Genomic DNA, 20,871 nt, shown 5'->3' with positions numbered 1-20,871 from the left:
AAGCATTCTGCAGCAATCTGTCAGGGGTAGTGTTGGCCAGCTGTCCCTCAGATCTTCCTTCTAGCTATACTGTGGCATCTGACAGTTGTAGCTTTTTTTTAAAGAATTTATTAAAAATAAAGTTACAGTGACCCGCATCTCTGTTTGGAGCCATTTCAAAAAATTGCATATGCTGGTATTATTTCACTGTGATGTAAAGTAAAGAATGACAATATGGGTGTTATCACGTTTTATGTCATGTTTGAGTAAAGTATCAAACCAAAGGGATTTTTCAAAAGAGCTTCAGGCAATGACTGTTACCATTGCTATTTGTTGTAAACTGCTACACTTGTACCGTATGTTCTTTTATCAGGCAAAGAAAACGGGTCTTATTCTGGGAAGATTCAACTTCACGCAAAAATTTGTAATAGATTTTTATTGTCATATTACACTAGTGGAAAAAAGAACATCTGGAAAACTTAATAGGATTGAAAAATTCTAAACTGCTAGTGGTGCGTGGTCAATGGTCACACAACCAAGGTGGTGCATGGTCACATTAATACTCGGTGGCATCTCTGGCATGGTAATGGTCATACAGATGCAGGATATCCTCCTGAGGTATGTCTTTCAACGTGGACTTGTATTTTAGCCAAGATGGTTGTTGGCTTTTGTGCATGGGAGACCCATTTCCGTATCCAGTCCCAGACATTCTCAATGGGGGAAAGATCTGTTGATCGAGCTCCTGGATAACGTGAAGAGCAACCTGTATCAGAGTAAGGGGAGATGCCACCCAGCATTAATGTGACACTGCTGCAGAACCCAAAATAAAGAGTGGTTGTGTGATCATTGACCAAGCTCCACTAGCAGTTTATAGTTTGTCAGTCTCAGCTAGGGATGAGCGAACTTGTGTTTTCAAGTTTGACGTACCGGGTTTGGGTTATCTAAGAATTCCGTTACCACGGACCATAAGTTATGGTCCGTGGTAGCAGAATCAATAACGGAATTCTTAGATATACTGAACCTAAACCTTGTACGTCGAACTTGAAAACCCAAGTTCGCTCCCTAATCTCACCTCAATTGCGTTAAATTTTTCAGATTTTTTTTTTTTGTTTTGTTTCTTCATTCTTTTTCCCTCCAAGTGCTGAAAATTGCCATTAGAAGGTTGCTCTGTATGTTCACTAAGAAATCAGGAAGATTGGTCCTGTTAGCAGCATCAACGCTATTAAACCAGGCACCTTGTCTGATAGGGTTGATACTGTAAAAACATACTTTATGTCAGTTGGTTGCGCTGTTCACGTGCAGTTAAAGTTTGTATTATGCAAATTAGGTATTCGGCGTGTTTGAGCCACTATGTGCACCTTAGGTCCAATTTTGCGTCTCAACTGCCCCTCCCCTTGATTCACACGGCTGGGTATCTTGCCTGGCCCTGTAATCCTGCACCAGTATTGGCGCAGTAGTCATCGGAGCTGCCAGGAAAGCCGAAGCAAATGTACTGCACATGCCCCAAGAGTGTAAGCTAGGATGCAGGTGTAGGATTACAGGCCGGATGAGAGATGCCTGGCCCTGTGAATCAAGGGGAGTGGCAATTGAGACACCGCATCAGAGTCAAGTTGTACCAAGGGGGATTGGTCCTGCCCCTCAGTGCACTTTAATACGAACCACAAGTGCACCTAAACGACACTGCCAATTTACATAAGGCATACACGAATTTTGCTCAGCGGGATCAACAATACTAGGCATTGTGTCTGGTTTAATAGGGTTGAAACTGCCTGCCAGGTCTTTGTAAAGGACGGCTGCAATAAATTTGTAGTCGTTGGCATGGTCCTTTAACCCAGATGGGTGCTAGGCTGTCAGAAACAACTGGGCTCCAATGAGAGCAGACCACATATGAACTAATGAAGTCTCTCCAATGGCCTTTTCTGACCTTGGGGACAGACTTTGAAAATTAACTGAAATAAAAATGATAGGTCATCTCAAAAAAAATATCTCAGAGAACCCTTTTAAAGGTGCCTACTGCAAAAAAAAATAATATATATATATATAATTATAATATTTATTTTTTTATATGTATAATAAACATTTGTGACAAGTAGTGGTTCCCAATATGCCCCCTTCTACCAGTGCATTTACCCTTGAAATGTCTAATTCCTTCCTCCCATTACCTTTTCTTTTCAATGAGAATAAGATGGTTAACCCTTGCAGACAGTTACTGAGATTATTAATATAGTGTATAGCCAAAATAATGTATCCTTTGGTGTCTTTGCTTTTTTCCTTTTTTATATCCCCCCCCCCCCAACACTTTAATTGTGCAAGGTCCGAATAGGCCTCTTGAACTCCTGTAGCATTGCTATGACACTTTGACAGATGATCATTTGCAGGATTTTCTCCATCTAAAACTAGGATTTTGCCAGTTGGTGAGGTTGTGCTGCTTGGACGTCGTGCTGATGTATCTGAAACGCTGGCTGGGCTGCTTTGTATAATGTAGTGGCACTCCTGATATCCTCGAGCCTGAGCTGGCTTTAAAGAAAGAAAAAAAAAAAGATGTCTGCTCTTGAAATTTGTGGGAATTATTGGCATGTTTAATGTGATTACCAATCATTCTGTGAAAAATAATTGTGGAAAATAATAGATGAGTGGCAGTTCTCGAGTTACGTTGGCAGAAGAACCGAATCCTTTACATTTGTCAAGATACGGCATTGGCACTGAAATATAGCTTTAATTTTAGAGGAGCTTGGTGATCATGCGTTTTGTTTAATGGCGGTGTAGCCTCAGTTTGTATACTGATGTGACCTACGCCATAAATGTGTAAGCTCACATCCTGACTCATTCCCTCTCTGGAAGAATGTTACATTTGGGCTGCCAATGTTACTTTCCGTTGCATCATTTTTTAACTGTTTTTAGTGAGATTTCTAAAATCTAGTAAAGGAAAAAGTGGAGAAGATGCTCATAGCAACCAAACAAGTCAATAATTTCATTTTCCAACCCATAATATGAATGGCTTGGACGGCACCACTGATTTGTTTGTGGTTCTTCTACGCTTTCTGATAAGCACTGGTATTTGGGTTAAAATATCTTAGTCTGAATATTATTTAAAGTGCATTAATCAACCCTTCTTACTTGGCCTCTCTTCCCTTTTTACTCATACAGCTCCCATTTAAAGAGCACCCCTCCGCAGGATCGGTCCTGTGAAACTAGACCTACTGCACTGTGGTATTTGGTTCTGCTGGGGTGGTACTTTGTTCTGCACTACAGTATTGCTGGCCCTGCCTACTTCTGTTGCACTGCCTTCTGACCTACAACATGGGCCACTTTTAGGTTTTTTTTTCCAGGGCCACTTTAAGTTCCCAGTCTGCCCCTGTTTAGCATATTGGTGTAAAAACCATGCAGCATGCCAAGTTCCAGCCTGGGTTTTCCCATCATGGCTTCTGATATGCCCTGCTTACACTATGGCAGAGTAGAGTTCATGGTTGTAGGACTGTCTTTAGGTAGTGCTGCAGAGACCAGCAACACTGCTCGCAGCATTGGAAAGGTGTGACCAGGTGGCATCTACTCTGTCAAATAGAGGAAGATATTCCTTGAGGAGTTTTATGAACAATACAAGGACATCATTAAGCAGTAAGGTGAAACATGTATGTTTTTATTTAATCAGCATCATCTTAAGTATGGTGCTGATTAGTTACCTACAACTTGTTGCAGTGAATTTGTATTGAACTAGGACACAGGAGACGGGAGAGCTGCAGTTTCATTCAGTAATCATCCCTGTTGTGTTAGAATAAGTGATTGCTCGTCACTGTAAAGAGTCCTTGTTAGCCATCAATACAGGGCGATCTGCTGCCGCCAAACAATGATTTTTGGCGCCGCATTAAAGATGTAATCCTCTTTAATGTCGAATGCTTTTTCCTGATAATTGAACCAATTCTCAGCCCTTGTAAAAGGACCTTAATTCTCTCGATATTCTTGTGTGTTAGATTTATGTCGCTTATCTTGCAGCATTTAGTTGGTAAATGACAAGTAGTAATCTGTTTAATGGCAATGACAAATATTTAACCAATCCGCCTAAAAGCCAGTTTACAATGTCCAAGGCACAGACTATTATCAGGAACTAACCGAAGAGTCCCGATAATTGCCTGATAGCAAAATGAGAGCTGCATTTACATGTAGCGGTTATCTCCTCTGTATGGAGACATGCAGTCACTCATTCTATACAGATTCATAATCATATGATCTTATGAGTGTGGGACAATAGTCCCGCGGGCGGCCCGATGTGCACAGCGTCATTGTAATCGATGATGCTGTGCGATCCCATGCGCATGATCAATGCCGCTCCGGGACACATGGCCCGCTCAAGGACCGTATATCTCGGAGGGCATACGGTCGTGGGCAAGAGGCCTCACTGACGTATTGGTGCCAAAAATCGGTCAAAAAGTGATGCAGTTTGGTCCATCTAGGGATCGTTCAATTTTTTTCCAACATGCTCAACGATGGGCAGGGCTTCAAGGGAAAGTGGCCAAATATGCGCCAAACTTGTGCCACAGTCCTGGTGGAAAATTCTGTCTCAAATCAAGTCAACCAGTAGTTTGTATAGAGTCAGTGAAAAGTGTCTATCCCTGCCCCAGATTTATCATCCAGCCTAAGCGACTGTGATAAATCTGGTGCAGGTCTAGACAGCCGGCCTAAGCTTATGCCATCTATAGAATTAGTAAATCTGGCCCATTGTTTCCAGATTCTCATTTATACAGCCTCCTGATCTGCTGCCCAGAAGCAATGATTTTGGGTGCCGCATCAATAATGCTTTCACCTGATAAATGAGCGTTTGGTGGCAATTTTAGGGAGTGCAATTATTGGCTCAATGGCTCATGTTTAGGATGATGATGACAGAAGAGGAAGATGAGAATTGGTCTTAACGTAACAAAATATCTGAGTGTGTAAATGGCCGACTCTGACCAATTTCATCATCTTTGAGATCAACCTGGTTGGTCAGAAATGTGTGTAAACCTACCTTTATAGAGGTTCTCCAGGAGAGGGGCATGTGCACTTCGGAACATACCTAACCGCTGCGGCCAGTCATTGGCTGCAGTGGCACATTTGAACACTGTCTGTGATCGCAGTGGTGGACCAAAAGAGCAGGAATGGAGCAGCAGAGAGTAGGTAGGTATGCTTCCCTCTGTAGGTCTGGTGGGGATGGGAGGAGCCAACATTTTTTTTAAGAGCTGGAGAACCCCCTTTAAATGGTCAAAATCTACGATGTGTTTTAAAAAAATGCTTGGCATCTAGTTGTTATTGCTGGGACTTTAGTATGTGAAACTTCACGAAAATATTCAGCATATTTTTTTTAACAAAATATTTCAACATCTAGGGTAAGTTAAGACCTATGGTAAAAAAAAATCAGCTACAGGTTCCATGCCGAGTCTTCCGTGTATCACATCTTCACATGCTGTGGATTTTAAAACCTCATTTATACAGAAAAATCTGTCACATGGGAATGAGGTTTTGAAAACTCCATTCACATCTATACAGCTGGACTTTAATACAGACCATAGGTTTGGGATGCGCTTAGAAAATCCATCACATCATGAACATGGCCCTTAATACAGGATGAAACGATTTGCCTCATTGAGGATGCTAGCATATTAAGATGACTATTTGTTTTTGGTTTCCCTCCCCCAGAAGATGAATGTATCCCGACCTTAACTGAGGAAGATGCTCTCAGAAACAAGTGGCAAAGAATTATGGGTGACAATTATGAGATCGTGGTAGGTTTCATTTGAAGTATGCTTCTTTTGTGTCTGATGGTTTGGAAGCTTATTACACGGCTTTTTATACTGGTTTCTATATATGTGTCTGTATAGTGCAGTGCGTTTTAGAAATACTTTACCTTTATCTCTCTATTCTGTGTGGCAGGCTATGTTCTGAATTCTGATCCCTGCACTAATGCATATGCACACACAGTGACCTGATCACAAAGTTCCCACATTGCTATTAGCCTTAGTAGCAGATTTGACTGAATAGTAATCGGTATATACCGTTTAAAAGACACCGATTTCAAATATCTTTTGCGTTTGCATTCCTCCACTTTGCGCCTGCATGCGGATGAGTCTTCTCCATTGTATCACATCAGTTTAGGAGTCCTCTCTATGCGTCGGCCTGTTTTGTGGGCACGTGCTGTGGCTCCTGGAATGTTCCCCGGGCGTCTGTAAAAAAGAGGAGACCTCTCAGACTCCTGCAAGAGCTGGCAACTCTCCCAGATGCTGCAAAGGGGGATGCTTTCTCTGAGAAAACGGCCCTCCATGGGCTTTAGCTGTATGTGGTGCCAGGATGCCATGTCAAATGTGCATTGAGGAGGGTGGGGTATTGTATGAAAGGGTCATAGTCTGTGCCAACCAGGGGCATAACCTGATAAAAGGGGTGTGCCAATGCCCAGACACCGTTTCTGTTGCGCCCATCAAAAGTTGGCAAGTATGCTGGAGTTTAGAGGGGTTTTCATAGATGACCATTTATTTAAAATGTTTAAAAGGTACCTAAACCTTCACGCAAAGCACAGAAGCTGTAGTGGCGCTTCTGCACCTTCCACTTGCATTGGCTCTGCTCTGTATTTGCAGCATTCGGTGTACAGATCCATCTTTATAAAGAAGGACGTATATATGTATGTATGTCTGTATATATTTATGTATGTATGTATTTACATATGTATTTATGTATATATGGTCTGCCATCACTCAAAAACGCAACCATAAATTTCAACGAAACTTGGTATACACATCCCTGGCTACCTGGAAAGAAATCTTGTGGGGGTCACAGCTCTCTAGGACGTACCGTTCATGAGTTATTCCCCAAAAAATGACCTGCATTAGCCAATACAAGCCTGCAAGTCTTTCTCTTCATATCCCAACTGCCATACACATGGTCACATGTCCCTTATCAGCCAATAGAAGCTCGCAGGCCCTTAGTCTCCACATACACACAGTTTTACTCCAAGTTTCCATCTTGGATGGATTTTTTGCGACTATCGTGTCGCAGTCGCAGCATGTCGCAAAATTGGTACGACAAAATGTCGCACGACACATGTCGCCATGTAGCCCTATCCTTAAAGGGGCAGGGTACTGTGGAGGACACTGTTAAGTTGGCAGGGGCCACTATTAAAGGGGTAGTTGTTGTGGGGGTCACTGTTAATGGGGCAGGGCCACTATTAAAGGGGCAGGCCGCATTAACTTCCCTGGGGCTGAGCTGCAATACTGCACACCACCTGGAAGAAAGCTGCCATGTTTTTGTAATCCTGAACAACTTTAAGAGTCTAATCAGAATATTTTACTGCATTAACCCCTTAAGGACATAGGACGTACCGGTACGCCCTATTTCCCGAGTCCTTAAGGACACAGGACGTACCGGTACGTCCTGACTTAAAATCTGTATTCCGGCGCCCGAGGGGTTAAACGGAACGGGATTTCGGCTGAAATCCTTCAGCCGGCATCCTGTGACAACGCCAGGGGGGGTCATGTGACCCCCCCGTGTCGGCGATCGCAGCAAACCGCAGGTCAATTCAGACCTGCGGTTTGCTGCGCTTTTTGCAGTTTCTGATCCCCGCGGTCCCTGACCGCGGCGATCAGAAACTTTAGAGTGGCTAAAATCTATATTTTTCACCCCCCCTGCACCCCTGCATGATTTGATGCCGGCGGGTGGTGCGGGGGGGTGTCGCATGCGGTGGGGGTGTTGCGGGAGGCGGGCGGTGCGGCAGGTGGGATCGCGATCCCCCGCCCGCCTCCCCATGAATGATCGTTGGCCTCTAGTGGGTATACCAGGGTGCCAGCACATTGCTGGCACCCTGGTATAAACGGCTGACATCTGTGCAGATGTCAGCCGTTTAACCCTTTCCATACCGCGGTCCGTACGGACCGCTGTATGGAAAAAGTTAACTGTCATCGGTCAGGGAGCTCCCTCCCTCTCCATCGGGGGGCTGCTGTGCCTTTGCAGCCCCCCGATGGAGAGGGAGAGAGCCCCCAGAGAGCCCCCCTCAGCCCTGTGCTTACCCTTCCCCGTCTGCGAAGTTCTGAGCAGACGGGGAGGGTTCCCATGGCAACAGGACGCCTGCTCAGGCGTCCTGCTGTCCATGGTGCTGAACAGATCTATGCTGAAAGCATAGATCTGTTCAGTGTAAGTAAAATACAGTACAGAACAATATATATTGTACTGTACTGTATTATACAGACATCAGACCCACTGGATCTTCAAGAACCAAGCGGGTCTGGGTCAAAAAAATGTAAAAAAAATGAAAAAAGTTAAGATAAAAAAAAATAACATTTATCACTGAATAAAAATTAAAAAAATAAAATAAACTACACATATTAGGTATCGCCGCGACCGTAACGACCTGATCTATAAAATGGTCATGTTACTTTCCCCGCACGGTGAACGCCATAAAAATAAAAAAATAAAAACTATGAGAAAATTGAAATTTTGCCCACCTTACTTCCCAAAAAAGGTAATAAAAGTGATCAAAAAAGTCGCATGTACGCCAAAATAGTACCAATCAAACCGTCATCTCATCCCGCAAAAAATGAGACCCTACTCAAGATAATCGCCCAAAAGCTGAAAAAACTATGGCTCTTAGACTATGGAAACACTAAAACATGATTTTTTTTTGTTTCAAAAATGAAATCATTGTGTAAAACTTACATAAATAAAAAAAAAGTATACATATTAGGTATCGCCGCGTCCGTATCGACCGGCTCTATAAAAATATCACATGACCTAACCCCTCAGATGACCACCGTAAAAAAATAAAAATAAAAACAGTGTAAAAAAAAAGCCATTTTTTGCCATCTTACGTCACAAAAAGTGTAATAGCAAGCGATCAAAAAGTCATATGCACCCCAAAATAGTGCCAATCAAACCGTCATCTCATCCCGCAAAAAATGAGACCCTACTCAAGATAATCGCCCAAAAACTGAAAAAACTATGGCTCTTAGACTATGGAGACACTAAAACATTTTTTTGGTTTTAAAAATGAAGTTATTGTATAAAACTTACATAAATAAAAAAAATGTATACATATTAGGTACCGCCGCATCCGTGACAACCTGCTCTATAAAATTACCACATGATCTAACCTGTCAGATGAATGTTGTAAATAACAAAAAAAAAAAACGTGCCAAAAAAGCTATTTCTTGTTACCTTGCTGCACAAAAAGTGTAATATAGAGCAACCAAAAATCATATGTACCCTAAACTAGTACCAACAAAACTGCCACCCTATCCCGTAGTTTCTAAAATGGAGTCACTTTTTTGGAGTTTCCACTCTAGGGGTGCATCAGGGGGGCTTCAAATGGGACATGGTGTCAAAAAAACAGTCCAGCAAAACCTGCCTTCCAAAAACCGTATGGCATTCCTTTCCTTCTGCGCCCTGCCGTGTGCCCGTACAGCGGTTTACGAACACATATGGGGTGTTTCTGTAAACTACAGAATCATGGCCATAAATAATGAGTTTTGTTTGGCTGTTAACCCTTGCTTTGTAACTGGAAAAAAAATATTAAAATGGAAAATCTGCCAAAAATTTGAAATTTTGAAATTGTGTCTCTATTTTCCATTAAATCTTGTGCAACACCTAAAGGGTTAACAACGTTTGTAAAATCAGTTTTGAATACCTTGAAGGGTGTAGTTTCTTAGATGGGGTCACTTTTATGGAGTTTCTACTCTAGGGGTGCATCAGGGGGGCTTCAAATGGGACATGGTGTCAAAAAAACAGTCCAGCAAAATCAGCCTTCCAAAAACCAAACGGCGCACCTTTCACTCTGCGCCCCGCTGTGTGGCCGTACAGTAGTTTACGGCCACATATGGGGTGTTAATGTAAACAGCAGAGTCAGGGCAATAAAGATACAGTCTTGTTTGGCTGTTAACCCTTGCTTTGTTAGTGGAAAAAATGGGTTAAAATTGAAAATTAGGCAAAAAAATGAAATTCTCAAATTTCATCCCCATTTGCCAATAACTCTTGTGCAACACCTAAAGGGTTAACGACGTATGTAAAATCAGTTTTGAATACCTTGAGGGGTGTAGTTTCTTAGATGGGGTCATTTTTGGGTGGTTTCTATTATGTAAGCCTCGCAAATCGACTTCAGACCTGAACTGGTCCCTAAAAATTGAGTTTTTGTAAATTTCTGAAAAATTTCAAGATTTGCTTCTAAACTTCTAAGCCTTATAACATCCCCAAAAAATAAAATATCATTCCCAAAACAATTCAAACATGAAGTAGACATATGGGGAATGTAAAGTCATCACAATTTTTTGGGGTATTACTATGTATTACAGAAGTAGAGAAACTGAAACTTTGAAATTTGCAAATTTTTCCAAATTTTTGGTAAATTAGGTATTTTTTTGTGCAAAAAAAAATAATTTTTTTGACTTCATTTTACCAGTGTCATGAAGTACAATATGTGACGAAAAAACAATCTCAGAACGGCCTGGATAAGTCAAAGCGTTTTAAAGTTATTAGCACTTAAAGTGACACTGGTCAGATTTCCAAAAAATGGCCTGGTCCTTAAGGTGAAAATGAGCCCGGTCCTTAAGGGGTTAAGACTGCATATTTCAGTGATATGTTAGATGATGTCTCAAAGTAAAACTTCCCTTTAAACAAACCCAGACTGTGAGTCTAGCTATGAATGAATACGCTACCATGTAATAATTGTGTGTGTCACACTCTGGCCGCCTGAGTGGTGGAACACATCTTTTTTTTTTAAATCTAATCTTTTTTTATTTTCTGCTTGTAGATTTTTGTATTATATTTTCTGAACATGATTATGGGGGCTGCCATCTTGTCTGAGTTCTTAACAGCATTTACACAGCATAAAAAAAATTTGCTTTGCGACAGCCCCAATGTCCATAGACACAATGGACAGGAGGGGACCCTATTGACTTACATGAAAACGTTTTCTAGGCATGCTCTGTGACCTGTGCAGAGGTCATTGTACAGGGAGGGAATACATAAGCTTTGACAATCACCATGAAGTGGCCACAGCTCCCGCCTAAATGCCGTTGCCCCATCAAACAGTAGACCCTAAGTATATAGGTCATAAATAGTTTGCAAATGATGGTCTATCCTCAGAATAGGCCATTACAATTTGAACGGTGGGGTTCCCACACCCAACTGATCAGCTGTTCTGCATTGGCGGAACTGCACAGTCCTGTCCATTGTGCAGTGGACTAAGCTGATACACTTCAGTAAGAGCCGTGCTGCAGTAACCAGCTTGGTCCACTTGATAACGGGAAGAACTATGTAGTTCTGGTGCTGCAGCTACTGCAGAATAGCTGATCGGCACGGGTATGTGGTGTCGGACCCCTGCTGACCTCTTGTAAATTCCTTTAAGCAATAAAGAAGATGTGATTTGTCCATAACCTGTTCAGTGGGTCTATTTTAAATTTCTGCCTTAAGCTGGTCGTGCACATGAGAGAACGGTCATCGGCCAACAGCTCTCTCCCAACCCTCCCATCCGTATGAATGCATTGCTCGGCCAAGCATGCATGTATAGTGAATAGGAAAAGGAGGCAAAGCTGCTGCGTCCTCTTCGTGTTTCCTTATTTGTAGACTATCAGCTCAGCGTTCTGACAGTTAGTGCGTTCCTTCTTTATCTTTTCATTACAGAGACAGTTGGAATGAGTTTAGGATTTTTTTTTCCCAAAATGCAGCACAATCTATATAGTTACTATGGAAACGTAAGCAGTTCTGAGCCTTTCCAAAACGGGTACAGCTTGGACTGGTGCTTGTGCAGTATAAATGCTGACAGTTCTATGTATTTGCTTCATATATTTTTCAGGTTGCACATGTTAACAAGTTCAGTGAAAGCAGTGGCCTGGGCATAAGCCTTGAAGCTTCTGGTGGTCATCATTTCCTGAGATCTATATTACCAGAAGGTGCTGTTGGACGAAGTGGAAAACTCTACAGTGGGGATGAATTGCTGGAAGTAAGATATAGTTGAAGCATGTACATCGGAGACCATTTCATATCCTCTCATATATCTAAAAAGATGCTGGGCTAAAGCCACTTATGTCGGCACTTAATGCGCCTGTAGGGATGTCTCCTAGCTTTCCACATAGCTCGATTCCTTATAAGCGGTTGTTCTGAGTTCTAAATTCCAAACCCTGCAGACGGGGACAGCTGTAGAACTCATTGTACTCTTATTTCTAGAATAACTAATGCATGGAATATGGCTCTGCATTGTAAGGGCTCATGACTGTGTGCAGTCCGGGAAAGCAGCCTGTGTGTCACCCTGACGTTGCGTCCTCTGACATGACCTCGCTGAATCATAGTGCTTTACAAGCACAGTACCCACATCATCATGTCAGTACAATACAATAGATCTGTGGTCAGACGGGAACTCACTACATTGTAAGGGCTCATGCACATGACTGTGTGCAGTCCGGGAAAGCAGCCCGTGTGTCACCCTGACGTTGCGTCCTCTGACATGACCTCGCTGAATCATAGTGCTTTACAAGCACAGTACCCACATCATCATGTCAGTACAATACAATAGATCTGTGGTCAGACGGGAACTCACTACATTGTAAGGGCTCATGCACATGACTGTGTGCAGTCCGGGAAAGCAGCCCGTGTGTCACCCTGACGTTGCGTCCTCTGACATGACCTCGCTGAACCATAGTGCTTTACAAGCACAGTACCCACATCATCATGTCAGTACAGTACAATAGATCTGTGTTCAGACGGGAACTCACTACATTGTAAGGGCTCATGCACATGACTGTGTGCAGTCCGGGAAAGCAGCCCGTGTGTCACCCTGGCGTTGTGTCCTCTGACATGACCTCGCTGAATCATAGTGCTTTACATCATCATGTCAGTACAGTACAATAGACCTGTGGTCAGACAGGAACTCACTCCATTGTAAATCACTATGATGCAGTGAGGTCATTTTAGACAAAATTGCTGGTACCTTTCTGTTAAAGAAAAATCCACAATGGACACTGACAAAAGTTATAATAAAGAAAAATTTACTGAAATCAGTTAATGAAAATCAGACATTGCTTTTGAATTGTGGTTCAACAGAATAATTTTAAAAACAAACTACGGTAATGAAACTGGCCTGGACAAACATGATGGTACCCCTAGAAAAGATTGAAAATAATTTGACCATAGGGACATGTTACACTAAGGTGTGTAATAAGCATCATAGGTGTCTTCATACTTGTAATCAGACAGTCTGCCTATTTACAGGGTGAAAAGTGGTCACCGTGCTGTTTGGTATCATGGTGGGCACCACACTGAACATGGACCAAAGAAAGCTAAGGAGAGAGTTGTCTCAGGAGATTAGAAAGAAAATTATAGACAGACATGTTAAAGGTAAAGGCTGTAGGACATCTCCAAACTGCTTGATGTTCCTGTTAGGGTACTTTCACACTTGCTTTGCTGGATTCCGGCAATCTGTATGCAAATGGAAACCATTTGATCCGGTATTATTATTATTATTTATTTACATTTTTAAAGGTCTGCGCAGGCCGGAAAACCGGATCCATCAATGCAGCAATTTTAATGCCGGATCCGGCACTAATACATTCCATTGGGAAAAAAATGCTGCGTTTTTTCTCTCTGTCCAAATACCGTAAAAGGACTGAACGGAAGACATCCTGATGCATACTAAACAGATTGCTCTCCAATCAGAATGCATTAGGATAAAACTGATCAGTTCTTTTCCGGTATAGAGCCCCGAGGACTGAACTAAATTCCAGAAAACTTTGACGCAAGTGTGAAAGTACCCTCACTACACTTATTAATTAGAAGTTTAAGGTCTATGGATTTGTAGCCAACCTCCTTGGACATGACGGCAAGAGGAAAATTGATGATAGATTGAAGAGACGGATGATACGAATGTCAACCAAAGAGCCCAGAACAATTTCCAAAGAGGTTAGAGGTGAACTCCCAAGGTCAAGGTACATCAGTGTCAGATCGCAGCATCCGTCGCCATCTTAGCCAAAGTGGACTTTACGGAAAATGACCGAAGAGGAAACCACAAAAAAGTGACACTATAGTTTACCAAAATGCATATTACCAAGCCACAAAACTTTTGGGAGAATGTCCTTTGGACAGTTGACATGGAGGTGGCTCGGTTATGTTTTAGGGCTGCTTTTCCCTAACGCCTCCACAACGGCACTTATTGGAGGAGTGTCTCCGCCTCGGACAGGAAACAACGACGTAGAAGCAGAAGATTTAAGAACCTCCTCCCCTTTACCTAGTCAGTCGTTGTTTCCTGTCCGACGGAAGACGTGGAAGCCGCTCCTGTAGCAGGAGTATCTTTTCTTCCGCTCAGCCTCACCTCGGTCCCGGGGTTCTCCCCACTTTCATGTGGGAGGGCTGGAGCAGGGAGAGGGCCCTCGGGGACGCATGGCCTCCCTTCCCGTTCCTTGGAGTAAGTCCTGGTTGCAGGCGTCCCCGGGCGCATGCGCAGTAGTTTCCAGGAACTATCGCAGGATCCGGCGTGTGACGTCAGCGGGTGAGATTCTCCTTGGGCAAGAGAATCTCGCGAGAAGGCGGAGCTCCAGCTGCGCGATTTTTAAAAAGAGTTCCTCAGACACAGCATCCTCGTGCTACACATAACGATGCAAAGCCCTGGAGATATGGACACCGCTAGAAAACCCGTGGATCCCTCAGCCTCTGCCCTGAGCCCGGTAAGCCTCCTCCCAGAGGAGAAATATGCTTAAAAGTGTGCGTTTCTGATTCTTGCCTAAAGTATGTACACACTTGGTGCCTGCTGCTTTCCACCACCGGTGAAGGGTCTGGCCTCTTAAAACACTCTACTGGTCTCTAAATATACCCCATTCTTTTGTATTGATCTTAGGCCAGAGAGACCGCGACCCTGAAACCGCATGGTGGAGATTTGGCACGGAAAAAATGTGGCATTTGTCGCAAAGCACTCTCCTCCAAGTCAAAGAAACCTCTGTGCCCCAAGTGCACAGAAAAAATTGTCTCAGAGGAATCCCCTTCCCTTCTCGAGTCCATGAGGTCAATAATTAAGGAAGAGGTAAATGCGGCAGTAGACCTAAGAATGCCGTCATCCCCAAGACCATCCACCTCTCAAAGATCCCTAACCTCTGACGCCGGGTTTGAATGGGATGAAGGGGAAATCTTTTCCGAGGTAGTCTCCTCCTCTGAAGACTACTCGGGTAAACCCCTCTTTCTGCCGGAAGAGACAGATGGATTCTTAAAAATCATCCGAGCAACTATGAACATCGAGGAGGTGAAGGAGGCTCACTCTGTACAAGACCGAATGTATCAGGGGTTGGGGGAAAGGAAGAAAAGAACCTTCCCCATTCATAATAACGTCAAGTCCCTTATTGCTAGGGAATGGAAAGATCCAGAAAAAAGGGTTGCTATATCGGGTGCCTTCAAACGCAAATACCCCTTTGATGATGCTGATTCTAACCTATGGGAAAAAAACCCAAAGGTAGATGCACCTGTAGCTCGGATCTCTAAAAAAACCTTGCTACCTTTTGAGGATACTGGCCTCCTCAGAGACCCCATGGACAAAAAGTGTGAGAGCCTCCTAAAGAGATCATAGGAGACTAACACAGCTATGCTGCGACCAAGTATAGCTTCCACCTGTACTGCAAGAACACTCTCAGTATGGCTGAACCAGCTAGAGGATCACCTGGCGGCGGGTACCCCGCGAGAAGAAATCCTGGCTTCCCTACCAGCTCTAAAGAAGGCGTCTAATTTTCTTGCCGATGCATCTGCAGACTTAGTAAAGTTTTCTGCCCGGTCAGCAGCCTTATCGAATGCCACAAGAAGAACCGTCTGGCTCCGCACCTGGTCAGGGGACGCAAGCTCAAAGAATCGCCTATGCTCCATCCCGTGTGAAGGCGATAGACTATTTGGGTCCACCTTGGATGATATTCTAGATCAAGCTGCGGACAAGAAGAAGGGCTTCCCTATAGAGAACCGCTATTTCCATCAGAGGCGCTCCTTTCGGAATCAAAGAAAGCCCAAAGGAGATCCTAAGAAAAAAGAAAGTTCAAAGAGGTGGCAGCCCTCCAGAGGTAGGGGTAGAGGGTTTCTCTTTAACCCCGAGAATGCTTCATCCTCAAAACAATGAAGCTAGACATCAAGTGGGGGGCAGACTAATCCACTTTGCTGCCGTCTGGGAAAATATAGGAGCATCTCCCTGGGTAGTGGACACCCTAAGTCATGGCCTTAAGTTAGAGTTTCTGTCAATACCCACAGATCATTTCATGATCAACAAAATCCTGCCTCATTAAGAAAAACAATCTTGCCTAGAGTCAGAACATACGTCGCTCATTCAGAAAGGAGTAATCTGTCAGGTTCCTGCGGAAGAACAGGGAAAAGGGTTTTACTCCCCTGTCTTCTTAATCCAAAAACCCAACAAGACCTATCGACTAATAATTAACTTAAAAGGCTTAAACAAGTTTATCGTTTACAAACGCTTCAAGATGGAGTCAGTGAGATCCACCATAAATGTCCTGCCCCAAGACTGCTTTATGGCGACCATGGACCTTCAGGGCGCCTATTACCACGTCCCGATTGCTGTGGCCCATCAAAAGTATTTGAGAATCGCAACCTATATAAATAACCGGCTCTGTCATTTTCAGTTCATAGCCCTTCCCTTTGGGCTTTCCTCAGCCCCAAGGGTGTTTTCAAAAGTTATGTCTGATGTCGTCAAAGCCCTTCACCTAAGAGGCATCCAAATTATACCTTACCTGGACGACTTTCTGGTAGTTGCTCCCTGTGAAGAGACCCTTCTGTCACACCTAGCAGACGTTCAGAAATTTTTTACCACCCTAGGGTGGATAATAAATTTCAAAAAGTCAGACTTAAATCCAGCACAAAGCAAAACCTTTTTGGGGTAACATTAGATTCCCATCGATTTTAATGTCCTTTTCTTCCACAGATCAAACAGATCGAGCTCCAGGAAAAAGTCTTGCTTTTCTGCAGTCAAAGGTCCACAACGATAAGGAACCTCATGACCATTCTAGGTATCCTTACGTCCACGATCCAGTCAGTAAGGTGGGCCCAACACCACACAAGACCACTTCAGGCGTTCCTCCTATCTTCCTGGGATGGCACCTCCTCGGCCCTAGAAAAGCGAGTATTGATTCCGAAATCGGTAAAAACATCTCTTCTGTGGTGGAGAATCAGAAAGCACCTTCAGACGGGTGTTTCCTGGAGACAAGGAGATCAAATGATCATAACCACAGACGCCAGCAGCATCGGCTGGGGGGGTCACTAAGGCGGGAAAGTGGTCCAAGGCACTTGGGGAGCGGATCTACTACAAGCCTCCTCCAACTTAAAAGAACTCTCAGCGGTATACAAAGTCATGGTCGCTCTCTTTACGCCTACATCACCAAAAAGTATAAAAGTCTTCTCAGACAATACTACCGCGGTCGCCTATTTAAACAAACAGGGAGGAACCAGGAGTCGCTCCCTAGCAGCCGTAAGCAAAAAAATCTTCTCCTGGGCAGAGAGCAACCTGATTTCCCATACAGCCTTACATGTCAGAGGAGAAGAAAATACTTTGGCCGACTTCCTCAGCCGTCAAACTCTGAAAGAAGGAGAGTGGTCCCTAAATCCACAAATATTTCACCAATTGTGTCTCAAGTGGGGGACTCCAGAAATAGATCTGTTTGCGACAAAGTCCAACAAACAGACCAAACAGTTCTGTTCCCTCTCCCAAAGGGACCAGCCACTATGGATAGATGCCCTATCCCGACCATGGCCAGACTGCCTTCTCTATGCCTTTCCTCCCCTCAGCCTAATATCGAGGACTCTGATAAAGGTACAGGAAGAGAAGGCCAAGGTAATCTTTATAGCCCCTCACTGGCCGAGAAGATCCTGGTTCCCCTTGCTACTTCACCTTTCAGCAGGGGAATCCTGGCTCCTCCCATCCATTCCGGATCTCCTTCATCAAGACCCAGTAGATCACCCAAGCGTCAAAAACTTGAACCTGAGGGCCTGGAGACTGAACGCAACACTTTAAGAAAGAAGGGACTCTCTGATTCAGTTATCTCTACTCTTATGCATAGCTGGAAACCCATAACATCCAGAATTTATATGCGGACCTGGAAAGCCTTTCAGAAATTCGCGGGTGACGCGATTTTGCCCAACATTCCTCAAATTCTGCAGTTCCTTCAAGCCGGACTTGACAAAGGCCTCAGGCCAGCAACCCTTAGAGTGCAGGTATCAGCCCTTAGTGTGTTTTTGGACGTCAAGTTGTCAGAATTCTCTTTAATAAATCGTTTTCTCAAGGGCGCAACGAGGAAGACTCCTGTAGCCCGTCCTACCATTGCTCCCTGGGATCTTAACTTAGTACTGTCTGTACTAATGTCTCCCTCATTTGAACCTATAGAAGATATATCCCTGAGACTTCTAACGTTGAAGACAGTATTCCTTACGGCCATTACATTGCATAATTCTGAAACATTGCCCAGCCTTCCTACCTAAGGTAGTGTCTAGATTTCACTGCGAACAAGAAATATCGCTGCCCTCGTTCTGTCCTTCACCAACCTCGGAAAAGGAGAATTACCACAACTTGGATGTAAGAAGGGTGGTAATCTGCTACCTCAACAGAACTTCATCGTTCAGGCACTCAGACCAACTGTTCTTACAGTATCAAGGGCCCAACAAAGGTCACGGGGCAAGCAAACCTACGATATCCAGATGGATAAAAAATATGATCCAGTTAGCCTACCTGCAGAAAGATCTCCAACCCCCGGTTGGAATAAGGGCTCACTCCACCAGAGCAGTATCATCCTCATGGGCGGAGGCAGCATCAGTATCATTAGAACAGATATGTAGAGCCGCAACCTGGGCCAATCCTATGACTTTTTTTCAATCACTATAGGCTGGATATCCTTAAAAACCAGGACTTATCATTTGGGCGCAGGGTACTTTCTGCTGCTGTCCCTCCCTAAATCCTATTACTCTGTTAATCCTCCAATAAGTGCCGTTGTGGAGGCGTTAGGGAAAAAAAATAATTACTCTTACCGGTAATTGGTTTTTCCAATAGCCTCCACAACGGCACTGGGATTCCCTCCCTAAAATATTATTACATGGGTCTAGGTTTTGAAAAGACTTATTGTTTTCCTTCTAATGATGTAATTGTCCTTGGTTATTAATACATGATTTATCTTGGCATCACTTCCGTGTCCTCTCTTATTGACTGACTAGGTAAAGGGGAGGAGGTTCTTAAATCTTCTGCTTCTACGTCGTTGTTTCCTGTCCGAGGCGGAGACACTCCTCCAATAAGTGCCGTTGTGGAGGCTATTGGAAAAACCAATTACCGGTAAGAGTAATTATTTATTTACTGCATCTGGCACAGGGTGTCTTGAATCTGTGCGGGGTACTGTGAAATCTCAATAATATCAAGGCATTCTGGAGTGAAATGTGCTGTTCAGTGCCAGAAAGCTTGGTCTCCGTCACAGGTCATAGGTCCTGCAACAGGATATGGACTCAAAACACACAGCTAAAAACATCCAAGAATGGCTAAGGCTGCGTTCACACGGGTGAGATTTCCGCGCGGGTGCAATGCGGTAGGTGAACGCATTGCACCGGCACTGAATCCGGACCTATTCATTTCAATGGGGCTGTTCAGATGAGCGATGATTTTCACGCATCACTTGTGCATGCTCTATATTCTGCGTTTTTCACGCAACGCAGGCCCCATAGAAGTGAATGAGGTTGCGTGAAAATCGCAAGCATCCGCAAGCAAGTGCGCATGCGGTGCGATTTTCACGCATGGTTGCTAGGTGACAGTCTATTCACTGTATTATTTTCCCTTATAACATGGTTATAAGGGAAAATAATAGCATTCTGAATACAGAATGCTTAGTAAAATAGCGCTGGAGGGGTTAAAAAAAAATAAACAAATTAACTCACCTTCTCCTCTTGATCGCGTAGTTCCCAGTCTCTTCTGATGAGCTGTCGGCTAAAGGACCTTTGGTGACGTCAGATCACATGCTCCAATCACATGGTCCATCACCGTGGTGATGGACCATGTGATTGGAGCATGTGATCTGACGTCACCAAAGGTCCTTTAGCCGACAGCTCATCATTAACGAAGTAAAGAAGAGACCGGGAACTACGCGGAGGAGGAGGTGAGTTAATTTTGGAGCATGTGATCTGACGTCACCAAAGGTCCTTTAGCCGACAGCTCATCATTAAAGAAGTAAAGAAGAGACCGGGAACTACGCGGAGGAGGTGAGTTAATTTTTTTTTTTTTTTTTTAACCCTCAATTGATCACCTACTATGCATTCTGTATTCAGAATGCTATTATTTTCCCTTATAACCATGTTATAAGGGAAAATAATACAATCTACAGAACACCTGGGAACTGTAGATACCACAGTCGGTTTTTTATCACGCGCGTGCAAAACACATTGCACCCGCGCGATAAAAAACTGAACATCGGAACACAATCGCAGTCAAAACTGACTGCAATTGCATTCCTACTCGCGCGGGTTTGCCGCAACACACCGGGACGGATCCGGACCTAATCCGGACACGCTCGTGTGAACCCAGCATAAGAGTGAAGCATTGGACTATTCTAAAGTGGCCTACTATGAGCATCTGTGGAAGGAGCTGAAGCATGCAGTCAGGAGAAGGCACTTTTCAAACCAGCTGGAGCAAATTGCTCATGAGAAGTGGGCCAAAGTACCTGAGCACATGTGCAAAATTCTCATTGAGAATTACGGAAATCACTTGATTTGACGGAAATCGGTTGCAGTGATTGCCTCAAATGGTTGTGCAACAAAATATTAAGTTAAAGGGGTATTCCCATCTCAGACAATGTCATGACAATGGGCATGTCCCAATTGTCTGATAAGTGAACATAGCGGGAAGAGTGATCGTTGGAGGATCCTGCTAAGCGCTCTGCCCATATAAGTGAA

General features: G+C 43.8%; 1 protein-coding gene across 8 annotated transcripts in view; it reads left to right on the top strand.

Moving 5' to 3' along the window:
• MPDZ (multiple PDZ domain crumbs cell polarity complex component) overlaps positions 1-20,871 on the top strand; it is a 175,900-nt gene that overhangs the window by 36,600 nt on the left and 118,429 nt on the right. For all 8 annotated transcript variants that reach the window (XM_040417156.1, XM_040417155.1, XM_040417153.1 and 5 more), the window contains exons 13-14: positions 5,647-5,732; positions 11,780-11,926. In XM_040417156.1, the coding sequence (XP_040273090.1) occupies positions 5,647-5,732; positions 11,780-11,926 (233 nt within the window). The remainder of the gene's footprint in view (positions 1-5,646; positions 5,733-11,779; positions 11,927-20,871) is intronic.

This window comes from Bufo bufo, chromosome 2, assembly GCF_905171765.1.
Source record: "Bufo bufo chromosome 2, aBufBuf1.1, whole genome shotgun sequence".
Taxonomy (NCBI): Eukaryota; Metazoa; Chordata; class Amphibia; order Anura; family Bufonidae; genus Bufo; species Bufo bufo.
This window is presented reverse-complemented; position numbering and strand designations above follow the sequence as displayed.